Raw genomic sequence first — 19,916 nt, 5'->3', positions numbered from 1 at the left:
AAATTTTTATTGAAGTATAGTTGATTTACAATATATCATGTTAGTTTCAGGTGTACAGCAAAGTGATTTGGAGATATATAAAGATATATAATATTCTTTCTAAAAATTATTTTCCATTATAGGTTATATAACATATTGAATATAGTCCCCAGTAAAGTAAAGCCCTTGTTCTTTTTTTAAACTCTCATTTTGTTAGCATTTCCTTTATGACACGATATTCTACTCTGTTTAGTTACATCGATTTTTTTTAATTAATTTATTTTTTATTGAAGGATAATTGCTTTACAGATTTTTGCTGTTTTCTGTCAAACCTCAACATGAATCAGCCATAGGTATACATATATCCCCTCCCTTTTGAAATTCCCTCCCATCTCCCTCCCCATCCCACCCCTCTAGGTTGATAAATTCAAACAGAGCCCGTTTGAATTTCCTGAGCCATACAGCAAATTCCTGTTGGCTATCTATTTTACATATGGTAATGTAAGTTTCCATGTTACTCTTTACATACATCTCACCCTCTCCTCCCGTCTCCCCATGTCCATAAGTCTATTCTCTATGTCTGTTTCTCCATTGTTGCCCTATAAATAAATTCTTCAGTACCATTTTTCTAGAGTCCATATATATGTGTCAGAATATAGCATTTATCCTTCTCTTTCTGACTCACTTCACTCTGTATGATAGATTCTGGTTCATCCACCTCATTAGAACGGACTCAAATGTGTTCCTTTTTTTGGCTGAGTAATATTCCATTGTATATATGTACCACAACTTATTTATCCGTTCATATGTTGATGGACATCTAGGTTGCTTCCATGTTCTAGCTATTGTAAATAGTGCAGTAGTGAACAATGGGATACATGTGTCTCTTTCAATTTTTGTTTCCTTAGGGTATATGCATAGGAGTGGGATTGTTGAGTCATATGGTATTTTTATTCCTAGTTTTTTAAGGAATCTCCATACCTTTTTCCATAGTGGCCCTATCAATTTACATTCCCACCAATAGTGCAAGAGCATTCCCTTTTCTCCACACCCTCTCCAGAATTTATTGTTTGTAGACTTTTTGATGAGGGCCATTCTGACCTGTGTGAGGTGATATCTCACTGTAGTTTTGATTTGAATTTCTCTAATAATGAGTGATGTTGAACAGCTTTTCATGTGTTTGTTAGACATCTGATGTCTTCTTTGGAGAAATATCTGTTTAGGTCTTTTCCCCACTTTTTGATTGGGTTGTTTGTTTTTCTGATATTGAGTTGTATAAGCTGCTTGTATATTTTGGAAATTAATCCTTTGTCATTTGTTTCATTTGCTATTATTTTCTCCCATTCCAAGGGTTGTCTTTTCACTGTGCTTATAGTTTCCTTTGCTGTGCAAAAGCTTTTAAGTTGAATCAGGTCCCACTTGTTTACTTTTGTTTTTATTTCCATTACTCTAGGAGGTTTGTCATAGAGGATCTTGCTTTGATTTATGTCATCAACTGTTCTGCCTGTGTTTTCCTCTAAGAGTTTTATAGTTTCTGGTCTTACATTTAGGTCTTTAATCCATTTTGAGTTTATCTTTGTGTATGATGTTAGGAGGTGTTCTAATTTCATTCTTTTACATGCAGCTGTCCAGTTTTCCCAGCACCATTTATGGGAGAGGCTGTCTTTGCCCCATTGTATATTCTTGCCTCCTTTGTCAAAAATAAGGTACCCATAGGTGCATGGGTTTATTTCTGGGCTTTCTATCTTGTTCCATTGGTCTGTATTTCTGTTTTTGTGCCAGTCCATACTGTCTTGATGACTGTAGCTTTGTAGTATAATCTGAAGTCAGGAAGGTTGATTCCTCCAGCTCCATTCTTCTTTTTCAAGACTGCTCTGGCTATTCGGGGTCTTTTGTGTTTCCATATGAATTGTGAAATTTTTTGATCTACTTCTGTGAAAAATGCCGTTGGTAATTTGATAGGGATCACATTGAATCTGTAGATTGTGTTTGGTAGTATAGTCATTTTCACAATATTGATTCTTTCTACCCAGGAACATGGAATCTCTCTCCATCTGTTTTTGTCGTCTTTGATTTCTTTCATCAGTGTCTTATAATTTTCTGTGTACAGTTCTTTTGTCTCCTTAAGTAAGTTTATTCCTGGATATTTAATTCTTTTTCTTGCAATGGTGAACGGGATTGATTCCTTAATTTATCTTTCTGAGTGTTTTATTGTTAGTATATAGAATAGTTACATAGGTATTTTTATTCATCCCCTGGTGATGATGGTTTAGTTGTAAGTCACATCCAACTGTTGCAACCCCATGGACTATAGCCCACCAGGCTCCTCTGTCCATGGGATTCTCCAGGCAAGAATACTGGAGTGGGTTGGCATTTCCTTCTCCAGGGGATATTCCCAACCCAGGGATTGAACCCATGTCTCCTGCATTACAGGCAGGTTCTTTACTGTCTGAGCCACCAGGGAAGCCCCATATTGACCCCCCTACCACACTATAGATTTCTTAAGCACAGGAATCATATCTTCTTCATTTTGGCATGTTGCATAGTACCTCTCCAAGCACCTTAAATGTAGATAGGAGTTCCATAAATGCTTGAATAAAAGGATGATAAAGACTGCTAACTTTTTTTAAAGAACTACTAATGACTCAGTTTCGGGAATGAATTCTGTGCTAAGAAGTTACAGATGGCAGGCAACTCTGATGGCATGACTTCTTCTTTATCCCTCACTCTCCACACCCAATCAATCAATGAATATTGTCAACTCTACTTCCAAGATGTCTGTAATCAAACCTCTCTTCTCTACCCCTACTACTTCTTCCCTAGAACAAATCACTGTTATCTCTTACCTATAAAAGCCTTTTTAAACTGGTTCCCTCACTTCTACTCCTGCCCTGCCTAAATCTATCAGCCTAGTGAGATCTTTATAAAACTTAGATCATTGTCATCTACTTAACAATCTCCAGTAGCGTATTTCCCAGTACATTGGAAATAAAACCCAAACTTTCTACCTTGACCTTGAAAACTCTGTGATCTGGCCTTCGCACTTCCCCAGCCACATGTCCCTGTACTATCTACCTTGCTCACCATGTTCCAGCTCTGCTGAGCACTGATACTCATTGTCATGTTTGCTGAAAGCAGAATGAGTAGGTTCTCTTGGTTCTATTGAGGTTCTCACTGTTACTGGACATTGTCTTTGGGCTTCATGCATTTAGTAGTGGAGATGATTTAGGGAGTTGCCAGAAGCAATTCTAACGGGTTTTGAGACTTGACTTTGGGCAAAATCTTTGTGGAGTTCATCATTTTCCTGAAAATTGGTACTCCAATACTGAGTTGGAGATATTTGGCTTAAAATGAAAATAAAGGAAATCTTGTATTATTCCTGCATTCATTCCCAAGGGACGCTGTGGTATTACTGATAGAAACTAAGGCTGGAGGACAAACATTCTCCACCTTCTTTATCACTCTGGGTGTTGGTTTAGGAAATTGGGCATCATAGCAGAAGCTGACTCAACAGATGCTATTCTGTGAACCTGTCGTCATTTTCCCTGTGTGCTCATATGAAGTCGCCCGCAGCCCTCTAGTGTTACACCCTTAGCTTTTATATGTACAGGGAAGAGAAAAAAACTCTCTTTTATTATTCAGATTCTTGACTTGCTCCCCTTGCTCCTAGAAGCTGCGAAATATGCACCATCCACCTCCTTGCCTTTGGGATCATTGACAAGAAACAGTCTATAATGGGTATGTTTTATCTGCCTCTACATAGATTTGTAAACTAGAATATGTTTCACAGCCAAGTCTGAAAGAGAATTCTAAGTACTGTGTTTCTAAACTACTAAGCATTTTTCTAGCCCCTAATATTTGCAGAGCTCTCCCACTTCTTTCATATGGTTGGCCTCCCTCCAACCTCCTTTAGAAAAATAGGTGTCCCCATATTTTAAAGATTCTAATGTGAAAAAATGGAGAAATGAAAGCAGAAAGTCAAGTGTAAAGGCCCTAGCCAAATGAGGGTATTACTCTTTACTTTCATACTTGGAAAGCCAAAAGACACCCCTTGACACACATCACAGCATTTGAGGGAGTCTTTACTCCCAACCCAGCATTCCCTTCCTTTCTTATTCACTACCCTGGGCTTCTTTTTAGCCTTGAATGGATCCTGAGGTAGAGGGTAGAGAGGCGGGGGATTCAGCAGATTTCTGTGAAAGAACTTGACCTGGCTATTCCAAGAGGGGAGGGGAAGTAAAAGAAGTGGGGAAGGTGGAAAGGCAGAACTGGGTACCAAAAGTCCCATCTACATAAAGTACCTATATCTCAGATGACCAAAATTATAGCTTCCCAACTGACAAGAAAGGTCTTGTCTTAAAGTTCTCTTTAAACTCATACATATGTATATATACACACATATACATAGATACACACATACTTACCCATACATGCACATGCATACATGCATACTTACCCATACATACACTTTCACACATTTACATACATATACATGTTCCTCCTTGGTTGGGTCTGTATAAGGAAGGTCTCCAGATCAGCAGGGTCCTCCAGCTAACAGTGTGAGGGTGTGAGGAGGCCTTCAGAGATCTGTATCCCTTCATGGTGATCAAGTGGCTTTTGCCTCCTTCTGTCAGATAAACAAGCCATGCATTGTTTTGTCCACTGGCTGTGGACAAAACAGGCTTCCCTTCCTGCTGAGTAGGCCAGAATGAGTTTGAATTCCTTCATGTGGGATAGGTAGAATGTGCTGGTAGGGGCGGAGGAGGCTGGAAGAGCCATAGACAGTAAACAGAGCTAATCAAGGACACCATTTTGTGCTTCTCCTTATCTAAACACTTTCAGAAGAGGAAAGAACCTGCAGTAGGTTATGACCCAGACCTCAGGCTAAGCATAACCCCAAGCAACAGGGGCCATATTTCCTTCTTGCCCTGGGTTGGATCAGAGCCAGGGTTCTCTTTTTGCTTACCCCCTGCCTTCCTCCCTCCAAGTAGTTCTTGAGACGTCTGCTGAGAGCTAGGCTCGGAGACCAGTAGTTCTGTTGGAAGGTATTGGGGTAACAGCCCTCTAGAGCAGCTAGAGAGTGACTCCTTCTAAAACTGGTCCACTTCCCTCCCCTCACCTCTCACAACAGCCTTTACAAGGGAGCCTTTCTGACAGATCTGTCATTTCCACCTGCATGTGCCTACCCTCCTTGCTCCAGGCCAGGTTCTTATCCTCTGAGTACTTGGAAAAGATACAGTCATATTTACCTTCCCCTGAACAGAGGAGGTGATGCTTGCTCATGTTGTCTGGAACTTAGCTCTGCTAAGTGAGAAGTTACCCCCTTTATCCCAACCCCATCTCCCAGTCTCTCCTTTCTAAATCCCAAACTGGCCAAACTGCTCAAATTCCTCTCTTATTATCCTCTCCACAAGGATTTCTTGAGTATATACTGCCTGTGTCCATCTGTCCATCATATCACCTCTTCTGGTGACTTCCCAACTCTCATACTCCCATCCTGCCTCCCGACCTAAGGCAATCCCCAAAACTTGCTTGCACCTCTAGTCAAAACTTCCTCAACCCATCTGACCACTGACAGGGCCAGGCTGCTATCACATTTGTTATTCTTTATTTCGTTAGGAAATGGGGGTCAGGGAAGCATTTTTATGGACTGAGTTACAGAGTGGAAGGAGAAAGGCACATGGTGACCAGATTTGGGAAGGCTAGGTACCCAGGCCTGAGTAATGGGATTAGAAGCGACTGTTTATTCTGATGCTGTTTCAGAGCAGGGGTTATTCCCTTGGTGCTGTGCTATTGCTAAAGGTACTGTATTCCCTAGTGTATTGTCAGACTGTGTTTATTACACCACTAGCATCACCATCACTCTAAAGCTTCTTAGAAAGTCAGAATCTGGAGCCTACTCTAGATCTACTGAATCAAAATCTGATTCAAGATGGCCAGGTGATTAGTCTGGCCACTGAAGTTTGAGAAGTGCTACTCTAGAGAGTGAGGCTTGATTTTTGAACCTTCTCTTAATTAGTCCTCTTGCATTCCTCTTCATTTGGCTTGAAGAAATGCTTTTTCTTGCCACTAATAGTACCTTATCCATTATTATTTGGGGTCAAGGATGATATTAATAATGGATATCATTTACTGAATGCCTTTTGTGTGCCAGGCATACATTGAAGATGAGGAAACTGAGTCTCTGTGACATGCCCAAAGCCAAACAATTAGTGTGTAAAAGCTGAATCTCCAACCCAGATCTGCAGGCATACTAAATCCCCAAACTCCCACCTTACAGGACTTCTGATTACCAGAGAAGGGTCTGTGGGCTTACTTGGATGGCACCTGCCTTTTATAGGCACATGTAAACAAAATTCCTTTCAAACTTCCCCAGGAGGTCCAGAGGGCAGAGCGGGGAAGGGGCCACTTGGCATGGTTTCCCCAGAGAGGAAGGGCCCTGGGATATTTCTTGGTCTGAGGAAGCTCACATAAGCTCTCTCAGGGGCCAGAAATGGCTGAAATTGAGACCAGAGGCCAAAGGAAACTGGCCTGGAGATCCTGGAGTATTATGAAGGGAAAAATCCCAACTCTGAATCCCCAAGAAGAATTAAATTCTGATGCTTGAGCTTGGGCTTAGGGTATGTAATAAACTTCTGTGGGGCTTCTCTGGGTCCTGGCTGTTGCATAGGTCAGTGAGACATCATGTGGACCCCCAGCCTGGGGCTGGGGACTGTTGCCTCAGAGTGTGCCATATAGTTGGAGAGGTTGTTTGTGACAATGGGCTTTAATGTTTTATTTTGCAGAGAGGAAACAGAAGCCCAGACAGGGGGAGTAAATTGCCAGAGGTCAGAGTAAAGTCATGGCAGAGGCAGGGATGCTGACTCCAAGCAGCACTGTTTTGGAGTTAGAGTCTCTGGTGTGAAATGCAGTTTCCTCTGGGTCTGCTCAGATGCCCATAGGATGGGCAGACTCTGAAAATATGGTCCAGAATGGTTTGTGAATCTTTCTGTCTCAACAGGATATTCATTCTGGGAGATCTCTAGGTTCCTTGCCCCCAGCTATGTAAAACCAGCTGTAGTGCTACTTGCTTTGCTGGACCTGGAGGCTGCTGGGCCTGGCTGATCTGGGTTTTCCTTTTCTGGGGCTCAGAGGACCTGCGGAGATGGCTGGGTGGAGTCAACCCAGTCCAGGAAGCACAGGAATTCTTTTAAGTGTATGTGTCTGGGGTATTTTTCTCTCTCACTTGCGTGTATTTAAAAAAAAAATTTTAGACACCCACTTTATCTTTCCCAAACATCATTTCCTTGCTCCTTTCCTGAGTTCTAGCAGTGGCTGGGGGCCCAGCTTCCTTATTGGCCTCTGAGCTATGTAAGGGGGTGGGCCAGAGCTCAGAGGAGGCTGGAGTAGGGAACAGGAGGGCTGTTTGTGCTGCTGGAACTGCCTTTCATCCTTCCCTTTGCCACCAGGGTGCTGGCTACTTTCTGGAGCAGCGTCTTCACTCCTATCCAGCTCTTGACACTGGCCCTCATTCCCTAAGGTGGTGGCCTCCTCTAGGCCCAACCAGGCTGATGGCCATACCTTGCCTTCGGTGCTACTCCTTTCTGTTCTTGGAATTGGGACCTGACTGTGCCTGAGCCCCTTGGAGCACACTCAGGGACTTGGGCTGATAGCCCTTTCTCTCACGAGGTTTTAAAGGAAGGCAAATGAGTCTCAACTAAGGGAGGATCCAGCCTGCAGAAAGAAGCCCCAGGGGCTGGCTGGAGGGGTTGTTGAGGACCGTCTGAGCTGGCTGGATACCTAGCCCTCTCCTAAGCTATCTCCCCATCCTGGACAACTTCCATGGTAGGTACTACTGGTAGCCATGGCCATCATGGCTGTTACCCTTCTTCCCGCTTCTGCTTTCTTTCTTCAATATCCCTTTCTTTTTGCTTCCTAAAGGAATTTGGGGTAATGAATGATGTGTGTGTGTGTGCTCAGTCATGTCCTACTCTGCAATCCCATGGACTATAGCCTGCCAGGCTCCTCTGTCCATGGAATTTCCAGGCAAAAATACCGAAGTAGGTTGCCATTTCCTACTCCAGAGGATCTTCCTGACCCAGGGATCGAACCCACGTCTCCTGCATCTCCTGCACTGGCAGGCAAATTCTTTACCACTGTACCACCTAGGAAGCCCCAATGAATGATAGTGTGTTTAATAATAGTGCCTTGGGAGAAAGGGTAGGAGACTGTTGCCTCTATAGCTAGATTGGTGGTTGGCATTTTCTTTTACCTCTTTGCTTATTTCTTCTCATCCTCCTTCCCCACTGCCTAAGGAGGGAATGGTTTAAACTTTAGGACTACCGAGACTTTCCTTTTCTGACTGCTTCTTGAGGGAATGCCTAGGAGAAGGCTCAGGTATATAAGCTCTTTGAGATAGATCCCTCTTTGGGGAGGTAGGGGCGTGTGGTACCCTAACAAGTGTTGGAGGACCAGAGCCTCGTTCTCAACTCCTGGTTACTAGCTGTGTGTTCTTGGCAAAGCAGTTCAGCTCTCTGTGTCTCTCTTTCTGCATCCCATAAAGGGGGCATAATAATGGTGCTTACTGATAAGGTTGGAGTGAGGATTGAATCAGCTAATGCATGTAAAGTGCTCAGTGCCAGGTACATCTTAAGTGTCCAGTAAATGGTCCCTGTTATTTTTTTTTAAGTTAATACTATATTAGGCACTATGCGGAGTGATTTCACATGTGGGACTGCATTTAATCCAGACTTTAAATCATGAGTAAGATTTGTTGATTGTCTCCATTTTACCGGTAAAGAATTACAACTCAGAGAATGGCTGTGCCTCCAGTCACACAGCTAGGATTAGAATATGAGTGTGGACTCACTCCAAATCTAGGGCTCTTTAGGAATAATAATAGACCAAGTATTAGACCCTATAGATGGTGTCCTTTCCTTTCCCAATCTAGGATTAGAAGGCTCTGTTCTGACTGCAGTTCTTGCACTGGGGTTTTCCTCCCTGTAGCTTGTGCTTTTCTCTCAGTGTTCTCAAAGCCTCCACTTTCTTTCTTCTAACTCCTTTAAGGTTGTTTCCCACTCCTGGAGAAACCCTGGAGAGAGTAGGAGGCTTTGTAAGCTACCTTTCAAAGTATGGCAAGGGTGATGCTAGTGGAACCCTGACGTGGATGGGTAAATCTGGGTGGAAGGACTCTTGAACTATCAAGAAGGCTAAGTCTGAGCCAACAAATCTTATTACAGTACCCTCTCCTTATTGACCATATGCTATACATCAGTATGTGTCCCAGAAACTTTGACAATGTTCTGCCTCATCCCCATAGTAACATAACCAGGTAAGGATTATTATTCTTTTTTTTTTTTCTAATAATAAAACCGAAGCTCAGATGGGTTAAGTGACTTACACAGAATCACACATCCAAAGTGGTAGAGTTAGGCTATGAACCTAGTAGATCTGACTCATTTGTCTTTGTCTTATCACCTTTGGGCTTGATATAGTTCATAGGATGAGAGTAATGTACATGAAATGATGATGATCAATATCAAACATTATTTTTGATGGGCTAAATTGTGGGGACTAGATTACTAAGGACAAGCTCCATGGAGTAGACATTACTTGAGCAGTACCTTGAAGAACAGGTGGGACTTAGAGTACCAAAATGGGAGGGGGCATTCCAGGCAGAGGGAACAGTCACAGTCATAACTGAAACTCTGTTCTAGGCAGTTGACAAGCACTGTATCATCTGAACATTACAACCCTATTAATTAGGTACTATCATCACCATCTTACTGTCATGGCAGCTAGACCTCTGAGAAGTAAAGGCACCTGTCTAAACAACAGAGCTTATAAGTGGTAGAGCTGGGATTTTAATCAATGTCCAATTCCAGGGCTTGTGTTAGATTCTACTAGAAAACCAAAAGCAAAGGCACAAAGCTGGTTGCAGAGTGCGATTGGAGCAGAGACATGAGAGGTTAGGTTGGGTGGGTAAAGATAGCTTAGAAAGGGCTTTGAAAGTCAAGTCCGACCGGTGAAGATTCTTGAATAGGAGAGTACCCCAATCCAATTGGTATTTGACATATGATCTAAAAGCAGTGACTGGAGGTGAAACCAGGTGAGACTGGCTGCCAGACTAACACAGTATTTTGGTCGCAAAATGTTAAAGGCCTGGACTAGAACAGGAGCTGTGGGTGACAGGTTCTGTGGAGAAGTATGATTATGTAGAATGTCTCAGTCTCAGTGAGAATGGTATGGGTGTGGGGAGAGAGAGAAAGAGGCCAAGCCAAAGAGATATTGTAAAAGAAGATTCAGTAGAACTTTATAAGGGACTGGATGGTTGGAAAAAAGGTGGTATCAAGGCTGACTGCCCACATTTTAAACCCTGGACTCAGAACTTCAAAAATGCTGGATATGGAAGAAGAGCCCCAAATAAGAGAGGTGCCCAGATCTTCACTGTATCCTCAGTGCCTGGAACTGTGCTACATAGTTAGATACACATGGTACGTAGCATCTACTCGTACATAGTACTTCTATGAGATGCTTTATAAATAGTTGTTAATGGATGACTCCTGGGTAACAGCCACTGGAGAGATTTCTAGCAACATGGTTTTGTGTGTGAAACTCTGGAGCAGGCACCTTCCCCAAGGTCTTCTAGTGCCTTCAGCCTCCCTGCTGGCACTCTGAAATCCATAATAGAACAGTGGTTAAATATGTGGCCCTCACTTCCTCTCCTTCCCATAAATTTTCACTGCCACAGCTGATCTGTGGCTCTGGTTCCTGACCTTTGGCAGGCATCTTCCACTGCCCTTCCTTTTATATCTCCTTCTCTGTGTCTGGCCTGTTATACCACTCAACACATGTTTTCCCCAGCAAGACCATTTTCCTCAGGACTACTTTTTCAGGCCTTAGCCCTCTAGAGCTCTGCCCTGCTGGGATTTTCTGTATTTCTGCCAGGATAAGGGTCATTCCCCGCGAATATGGATTCCGCTCTAGTCTCTCTACTGCTGCTCCTGGGAGGTAGAGAGCTGATTTATCCCACTCTATAACAAGCATGTTGAAAACCAGGGGCCTTATCTTAGTCAACTCTGCTTCCTCACTGTCTAGTATGGAACCTGCCACAGTAATTGAATGAAAAAATTAGTAAATAAATATCATCTGTTTATCTCTCTGTCCTCTCCTTTATTTATCATCTGTTTCTCTTACTCTGTCATCTTGTTCTCTGTCATCCATTTCTCCCTGTATAGTTCCCTGTACTCTTTCTCAGACTTCTCCATTTCTGTCATTTGTTTATATCTGTACCATCTCTTCCCTCTTATCTGTTATTTACCTGACCCATCTGATATCTGTCTTTCTCTTCTTGTTTCTTCTCCTCTCCTCACCTCTCCTTCTCTGTCCTCTCCTCTCTTCTCCCTTCCCCTTCCCTCTCCTTCCTTCCCTCCCTCTCTCTTCTTCCCCCTGCCCTCTTCCTTTCCCCCCCTCTCTTACTCTTGTCCTCCCCACTTTCTCTCCCTCTCTCTCTCTCTCTCATATCAATCATCTCTTTATCCTCTGGCACTACCTGTGCCCCACACATGTTCTTCCCCACTTGTAAGGGTGGCTTCTATTCATGTGAAATATACCAGAGCACAGGGATGGGTCCTGAAGAAGCCTGTCAGTGCAAGAGCTGTGGCTGCAGCCTCCCGCACCGGACAGGTACTGTGGTTGCATCCAGGGCCTTGGCCTCAGACCTGTTTCTCTTTATTCACCCCTGCCCTGAAAGCCAGTCTTCCCTGTTAGCCTAGTACCATGCCATCTATCACATTGTCCTGTTCTCCCTGGCTGAAATGGGGGTTTCTTGCCAAACCTCTACCTACAGACTTAGCAGCCTCACCTCTGTGGCCATCTTGTCATTCCCTCTCTCAGTGCCTTTACCAGTAAGTTCTCAGGAACAAAGCCTATGCTTGATTGATCTCTGTATCCCAAGAGGTATGCACAGATGGTACACAGTACACAGACAACAAATGCTTATCAAATTGAATGAGCCCAAAACTGGAGAATTGGCAGTCAGTTGGTGTTGACTTGTTCAAGCTTCTCAATGATTTACCTATTCCTTTCTTAGAGAAAAATGGGAAGATTGGCTACATTTTTTTTTTTCCAGAGAAAACTTAGAGTGGGCACACTGTTCATTGAGCAATAGTACTCACATATTCCACAAATATTTATTGAGCATCTACTATGTGTCTGGCATTGCTGTACATGCTTGGGATATACCCATGACCAAAAGAGCCCTATGACTCTCAAATTCTGAATGTCCACGGATTGTCTTTGGGGTGAAGGAGATTTGAGTTCTGGGAGCTGAGGGGGTAGCTGCTAAGATTTCTACACCAGTTCCTTGCAAGATGTGCTACTTCATTTAAGGGAAAGGGGGGGTGGGGGCGGAAGCTGCCTGGGAAGTGATTTCAGCTCTGGTTCCCTAAGTTGACTTCCTGTCCTTTTTTGCTGTAGGAGAAACGCCCCTGTCAGTAGGCCGCACTCATGGCATGTGGCCAAGCTGCTGGAGGGATGCCCTGAAGCGGCCACCACCATGCATTTCCCTTCTGAAGCCTTCAGCTTGTCCTGGCATTCCGGCTGCAACACAAGGTGAGTCTGGAACCTTCCCTTCAAGACAGGCTGGAGGCTAGACCACCCGGCCACTCAGGAGTGCTCTAGTCCCCGTTGGAGGCTATAGAGCCCAGAGTGCTATCCGGGAAAATGAAGGGGGGGGTGGGGCAGTCCAGAGGGCCTGGCTTCCGGTCGTCATTTATTGCTAACTCTCTGTGACTTTGGGACAGTCCCTTTCCTTTTAGAAAATGTTTCCTTGAAATATTTCACATGGCTTGAAGACACCTCTCTTTCCTGTTCTTCACCTTATTTCCTTTGCAATCTCTTTCCCTGGCTCCCCCATCATCCTAGTCTCTGTTGTCGGTGACCCCGTGACTGGGTTCTGGTCCTCTTCTCTAGCTATAGTGACTCACAGTGATCTCATCTAGTGTTTCTCATCCAACTCTGTCACACAACCAAAGCCTTCAGAATGGGGACCTCCCTGAATAACAGGGTCCACCTGCAATAAGGATGTCTCAATTTAGGGAGCTACCCAGCAAATGCAGAGAACTTTTTAAACAAGCCCAGAGCCAGCAAAGCTGCTAGCTTAAGCTGCCTTTTCCCTTCCACAGCAAGATCTTACCTCCGAGAAGGAATTTCTGTTGATGAGGCTCAGGGAAGCTAAGGGCTGAGTTTAGCTTTGGTATCTTTATTTGATATCAGAAGCCAGGGGCTCAGGGCAGAGGCAGGGGCAGTTTTGTTCTGAAAGGATACACAGAAACACATTCTGAGCTTGGCTTCTGTTTAAGTGGGGGTGTGGCTGTTTTCAGCAGGAAGGGTGGTGGGGTGGATAGCAAATCTCCCTGCCAACAAGGAATTGATGGATTCTTAGCCCAGAGGTCAAGTAAGCGGAGTGGCTAAGGGGCAAGGCAGTGAGAAGGAATTAGAAGAGGCTAACCTGGAGGATCTTGTGGGTGCCTGCCACTGCTCAGCTCTGGGGTTCAGAACTGTGGCCTTTCTGAGCCGCCTGCAACCTCTGGGGTTCTAGTAACAGGGAGTTACTGGCATGACTTGGCTCAGTTTGGCTTTGTGTGTGGGAAATGGTACTTAAAAGTCAAGATTGTGTTTGATCCTAGTTCCGTCATTGGTCTCCCAAGTTTGGCTTTGCTGTGGGGGATGAGGGCAGCCTGGGTGGGCAGGGGCCACTATAATGTCAATAGTCATAGTAGAGGGGATGCTGATAACAATACTCATGAAAACAACAATCAAGAGAGGTGCTACTCCCTCAAGAGAGGTTCAACACCCTCACTAGGTGCCTAGAGCTTCACTTTTATTATCTGATTTCACCCGCAAAGCAACCCTCTGGTACAGATACCACTATCATTTCCATTTAACAGACAGTGTAGCAGAAGAGCCAGGACATTAGACTCACAGAGGCCCGGGTTCAAATTCCAGCTCTGCTTCTTTAGCAGCTATATGAGCTTGTCGTTTTACATTCCCTCTCCAAGCTTCGGTTTTCTCATTTGTCAAGTGGAGATAATAATCTCTCCCCTTCAGTTTGAAATGAGACATTAGAAAGTGTCTGGCATATCATAGGTCCTTAGTAAACAGTGAGGAATACTATTATCAAGAAAAGAACAGGGGAATGCTAAAACTGTGGCCCTGTGTGGGCTGTGAACTAGAGCTGGGTAATCTTGAGAAAATTACACCCTCACAATCACTTCCCTTTGTAGGGCTTGCTTGATTGACACCAGTGGTTCTCGAAAGTGTGGTCCCTGAACCAACAGCTGTAGCATCACCCAGAAAACTGTCAGAAGTAAAAATTCTCAGGATCCACCCAGACCTAAAACTCTGGGCATGAGGCCTAGTCACTTGTGTTTCCTTGAACCCTCTGGATGATTCTGATGCATGATCAAATTTGAGAACCACTGATTTACAAAACAGGCTGACTGAAATTAAATCAGCCCTTTAGGGCCCCTCTCAAATGCTAATAGTCAGTGCTTGTTTCTCCAAGCAGAGAACAGAGAGCTGGCTCCCAGGAGACAGCAACAGGCCAGAAGCAATTCTAGACTCACTTAAGGCAGAGAAACAGAGGACTACCCCTAGTGAGTTCTCGCACTGTTAGTCTTTGGATCTTGCCCTATTCTTCTTCCACGTATCGTCTTGCCTCCCATTTTACCACATTTCTGTGGCATCCCCAGCGTCCTTCTCTTCCCATTTCCCTTCCTTCCTCTTTTGCCGTATCTCCCTCTCCCTTGTGGCATGGGTGCCTCTGGGTTGTCTTGCCTTCTCCTGTGGCAGGGATGGCCAAGGTGGGGAAATAATCTGGTGACGTGGCTAACTAACCGGTGTGTCCTGTGTCTTGCAGTGACGTGTGTGTGCAGTGGTGTCCACTCTCCCGGCACTGCAGCACTGAGAAAAGCAGCTCCATTGGCAGTATGGAGAGCCTGGAGCAACCAGGCCAAGCCACCTATGAGGGCCATCTTTTGCCCATTGACCAGAGCACATACCCCAACCAGCGTGACTCAGCCTATAGCTCCTTCTCAGCCAGCTCAAATGCCTCTGACTGTGCCCTTTCCCTCAGGCCAGAGGAGCCAGCCTCTGTGGACTGTATCATGCAAGGCCCAGGGCCAACTAAAGCCCCTAATAGTCGCCCTAATGTGGTCGAGACCTCAGGAGGTGGCTGGCGCACCAGTGGGGGTCACCTGACTGCTAGCTCCCAGATGTCATCCTGTCCTCAGGAGGTCTCCCACTCAGAGCCTGCCAAGGCTGCCAGGGGTCCCCCTCAACCTCCAGTGAGACGAGACAGTCTTCAGGCCTCCAGAGCCCAACTCTTCAATGGAGAGCAGTGCAGGGCTTCTGAGCTTATAGATTCCTTGCAACAGAAGGAGAAACCTAGCTTGGACACCATGCTATCCCCAAGGAACCCTAATAGGTTCTGCTGCCTCAGCGGGCAAGACCAAGTGACAAATGAAGGCCATCAGAACTGTGAGCTCAGCCAACCTCCTGAATCTAACCAGAAGGGCTCTGAGAATCTACTGATGGAGGCCTCAGCCAAAGCTGTTGGAGTCCCAAAAGCATGTGACAAAACTTCCAGCACAGGTTCCAGCCCACTCAACCAGGCTTCAGCAGAGCTAGCTAAGACTTCTTCTTTTGGCAGCTCTCCACACCTCACAGGACCCACAGGACATCGCCATAGTGCCCCTGAACAGCTGCTGGTGTCCCACTTGCAGCGTGTGCACCTCGATACTAGGGACAGCAGGGGGACAGAGCTCCAAGCTGGGCAGGATGGGCAGGAGTGGACCGTATCCCCTTTGCACATGCACAGTAGCCACACAAGCAAGAAAAGCCCATGTGCCCCTGCAGCAGGAACCCAGGACCAGCCGAGCAAAGACAGAAAGACCCAGCCAGTGGATGACAGACCTCTGGGTTCAGGTCATCAGAGTCCAAGCAGTTCCCCACATGGAGAGGCTGACGGACATCATCCAGAAAGAGGCTTCCAGGATCCAAACAGAGCAAGCAGAGCTGATAGTGAACTGGTCAGCCAGCAGTCCTCTGGCTCCCTTGGTCAACAAACCAGGGACTGTTCTTCAACCTCTAAAGTAGCTGGCAGCACAGAGGCAACTGAGGAAGGGGACAGTGAGCCCAAGGAGTGTGGCCGGGGGAGCAATAAGCGAAATGGAGGGTTCCGGGGCCGCTCGATCCAAAACCGGCGGAAGAGCGAACGTTTTGCTACCAATCTACGTAATGAAATTCAGAGGAGGAAGGCCCAGCTCCAGAAAGGCAAGAGTCCCTTGTCACAGCTGTGTTACACCAAGGAGCCAGTGGAAGAGACCGAGGAGACCCTGGAAAGTCCTCCACTTCCTTCCTCTAATTCAGCCCTTCTATCTTCATATAAAAAACCACCAAGCCCCAGAGACAAGCTCTTCAACAAGAGCATGATACTCAGGGCTAGGTCTTCAGAGTGCCTCAGTCAAGCCCCTGAGGGTCAAGAATCTAGGATTGGCTTGGAGGGACGAGTGAGTCCTGGCCAGAGATCTGGCCAGTCCTCTTTGAGCCCAAACACCTGGTGGAAAGCATCTGACCCATCCTCGTCAGACTCTGAAAAAACAAACGTTCACCATGGAGTCTGTGGAGGCCACTGGAGATGGTCACCAGAGCACAACCTGCAGCCACATGTGGCACTAGCCATGGAAGGCCCTTCCAACCCAGGTGACAAGGAATTGAAAGCGTCTACTGTCCAAGCTGGGGAGGAAGCCATCCTCTTGCCCTTTGCAGACAGAAGAAAGTTCTTTGAAGAGAGTAGCAAATCCTTATCTACATCTCATTTGCCAGGTTTAACCACTCATAACAAGACTTTTACCCAGAGACCAAAACCTATTGACCAAAGCTTTCAGCCAATGAGCTCCAGCTATAGAGAATTGAGGCGCCATCCCATAGACCAATCATATCACTCCACAGACCAACCCTATCATGCCACAGACCAATCATATCATTCCATATCACCCCTTCAGTCAGAAACTCCCACTTACACAGAATGTTTTGCAAGCAAAGGTCTAGAACAATCCATGTGCTGTAAGCCACTACACTGTGGTGATTTTGATTACCACAGGACGTGCTCGTACTCCTGCAATGTCCAGGGAGCTGTAGTCCATGACCCTTGCATTTATTGTTCTGGGGAAATCTGCCCTGCTTTGCGAAAGAGAAATATGATCCCAAACTGCTACAATTGCCGGTGCCACCATCACCAGTGCATCCGGTGTTCAGCTTGCTGTCATAATCCCCAGCATGGTACCCTCGAGGACAGCAGCTTGAAACCTGGCAACACTTGGAAACCCAGGAAGCCGACAGTGCAGGTAAGGACTTGGTTCTTGGATGGATGAGCTTCATTATTCTCTTTGCAAGGAGAAAGCTAGGTAAATAATTTGAAATATAACAATTATAATGCCTTAAAATTATATAGTGCTGGGTCCACCAGCTGGTATCTTACTAACTTTGGGCAAGAAATCATCATTTTTAGAGGTAGAAGAAAATAACTTTGCTTCACAAAACCAACAGAAGTGGGCTTTATATCCTGACTGTATAATTGGTATCAGAGTGACCTTTTGCAAGTCATCCAACCACCAAGAGTTGCAGTTATGTGATTTTTTAAAGGGAAAAAGAATTTTTACCTCATCAAATGGCCAGTGCTAAATAAAGTCTTATTACCTCATCTTTAAATTGGAGGAAAAAAATGGCTGCCTTATGAATTAGTTGGGTGGATCAAATGAGTTTGTGTAACATAGAGTGCCAGGCCCAGTACCTGATACAAAACAGCATGTACAGTAAGTCCCCTACATACAAATGAATTCCACTCTGAGAGTGTGTTCATAAGTCCGCCCAAGTTAGCCTAGGTACTTAACTAACACAATCAGCTATATAGTATTGCACTGTAATAGGTTTATAATACTTTTCACACAAATAATACATAAAAAACAAATTAAAAAATAAAAAATAAACATTTTTAATCTTACAGCTCAGTACCTTGAAAAGTACAGGAGTGCAGTACAACAGCTGGCATACAGGGGCTGGCATCAAGTGAACAGGCAAGAGTTACTGACTGGAGGTAGCAGAGGAGGTGGGAGATGGTAGAGCTGAAGGATCGTCAGCAGTAGGAGATGGAGGGCAAGCTATAATTAATTTCACTCACGCCTGACGTTGATGGCACAGGTTCTGGTTCCTTGCTGGATTCAATTCTATCTACCATCTTGAAAAGAACAGTCTAGTGATGTCTAGGTAGTAGCTCTTTTATTTTCGTCATAGATGACCTGGTAGCCCTAGATTGCACTCTGAATGCCTGCTGCAACCTTTGTTTCATTCTACATTCTACATTCAGGTCCTGTGCTTCAAAAGCTAACAGTGCCTCCTCAAATAAAGAAAATCCCTCTGGCGTTTCCTACATCGTGTATCTCTTCAGTTATTCTTCCTCTTGTCACTCTGCTCTCTCAGTTACTTTCACTTTTGTTCCCATCGTTACTGCTTGGCACTTCTTAGCAGTACTGCTTTTATGCTTGCTTCTGGAAATCCTGGGCTTGAAATAAAGATACTGTACTACTGTACTCTACACAGTACTGTACCGTTAAGTACAGAAAAGCACAACCACTTGTAGAGGATGCGTGCACGTGACAGTGTACACCAGACATGTGAACTAACTTACATGATTGGACATGCGAACATGGTATTTGCATCTTTGAAACTTGAATGTCCGTATGTAGGGGACTTACTGTATTGCCTTTCATTTCCTGCTTTAAAACTATTTGGAGCTGTAAAATTTGCAAATGTCTCCCAGGTTTTGCTTCCAGAGGTCTGACTTTTCTGCTCTTCTGAAGGACAAATCCTTTCCCTTTGCTCCAGTCTGAAGAAGAGACCCAGGTCTAAATTGGCTGTAACTATATACCCTAGTTATGATCTACATCCCTAATACAAGCCACCACCATCCCCCATGGTATTTCTAGGACGTCCCATGCCACTGCCAGCTCACTGCCAGACTCCTTCCCATAGCTTTCCTAGTGCCACCTTTTGGCTGGTGCATTCAAACTAGAAGTTAATTCCTGTGTTGAACTGTTGATGCATAGACTGACACTTCTGAATGACTTAGCATATGTAATTGCTCAGTACATATTCTTTGTTGAAACAAAGGAATTCCCTGGTGGTTCTGTGGCTTGAACTTTGCACTTCCACTGCAGAGGGCAAAGGTTTGATTCATGGCCAGGGTACTAAGATCTTGTATGCTGCCTATGGCACAGCCAAATAAAAAAGGAAAAAGAAAGACACTTAGGGGTAAAAGAAGCCTTACACAAGAGAGTACGTACTCTACTATCCCTTCATATAAAGTTATAAAACAGCTAATCTATAGGAAAAAAATTTCAAAACAGTGGTTGCCTATGGGAGGTGCCACAGAGATTAACTGGGAAAGAGCATGGGGAAACTGTTGTGTGATGATCTATATCTTGAAAAGAGAGTTACACAGGTGTATACATTTTCCCAAACTCAGCAGATGTATACTTAATGTTTGTGCATTTACTGAAAGGAAATTTTGCCTAAAATATTGTAAACAAATATCGAACTTTATTTAATGGATATGTATGCTTGAGTTTTTGAAATGCATTGATCTATGCAGCTTATTTTCTAGTTTTCAGCATACAGATGTTACACATATTTGTTATATTTATCTCTTAAGATTGCATGTTTTAATGCCACTGTAAATAATATTGTTTTCTTAAGATCAAATTAAAATTCTTTACTACCATATAGAAATGCTATTTAATTTTGTATATTGGCCTTGTATCCTGCAACCTTGCCAAACTCACTTTTCTTGATAGATTTTAAAAGATTTTCTACAATCATGTCATCTGCAAGTGATTTTG

At 44.5% G+C, this 19,916-nt stretch overlaps 1 protein-coding gene across 4 annotated transcripts in view; it reads left to right on the top strand.

Annotated features, from left to right (window-relative positions):
• The window catches only part of SHROOM4 (shroom family member 4), a 245,463-nt gene that overhangs the window by 185,859 nt on the left and 39,688 nt on the right, over window positions 1-19,916 (top strand). For 3 of the 4 annotated variants that reach the window (XM_055565531.1, XM_055565530.1, XM_055565532.1), the window contains 2 exons: window positions 12,436-12,570; window positions 14,879-17,366. In XM_055565531.1, the coding sequence (XP_055421506.1) occupies window positions 12,436-12,570; window positions 14,879-17,366 (2,623 nt within the window). Of the gene's footprint in view, window positions 1-7,380; window positions 7,804-12,435; window positions 12,571-14,878; window positions 17,367-19,916 lie in introns of those variants that run through there. The other variant, XM_055565533.1, reaches the window with a different exon arrangement.

Source organism: Bubalus kerabau, chromosome X, assembly GCF_029407905.1.
Source record: "Bubalus kerabau isolate K-KA32 ecotype Philippines breed swamp buffalo chromosome X, PCC_UOA_SB_1v2, whole genome shotgun sequence".
In the NCBI taxonomy this organism is placed as follows: Eukaryota; Metazoa; Chordata; class Mammalia; order Artiodactyla; family Bovidae; genus Bubalus; species Bubalus kerabau.
The sequence above is the reverse complement of the archived record's forward strand: the minus strand, read 5'-3'. Positions and strand labels throughout refer to the sequence as shown.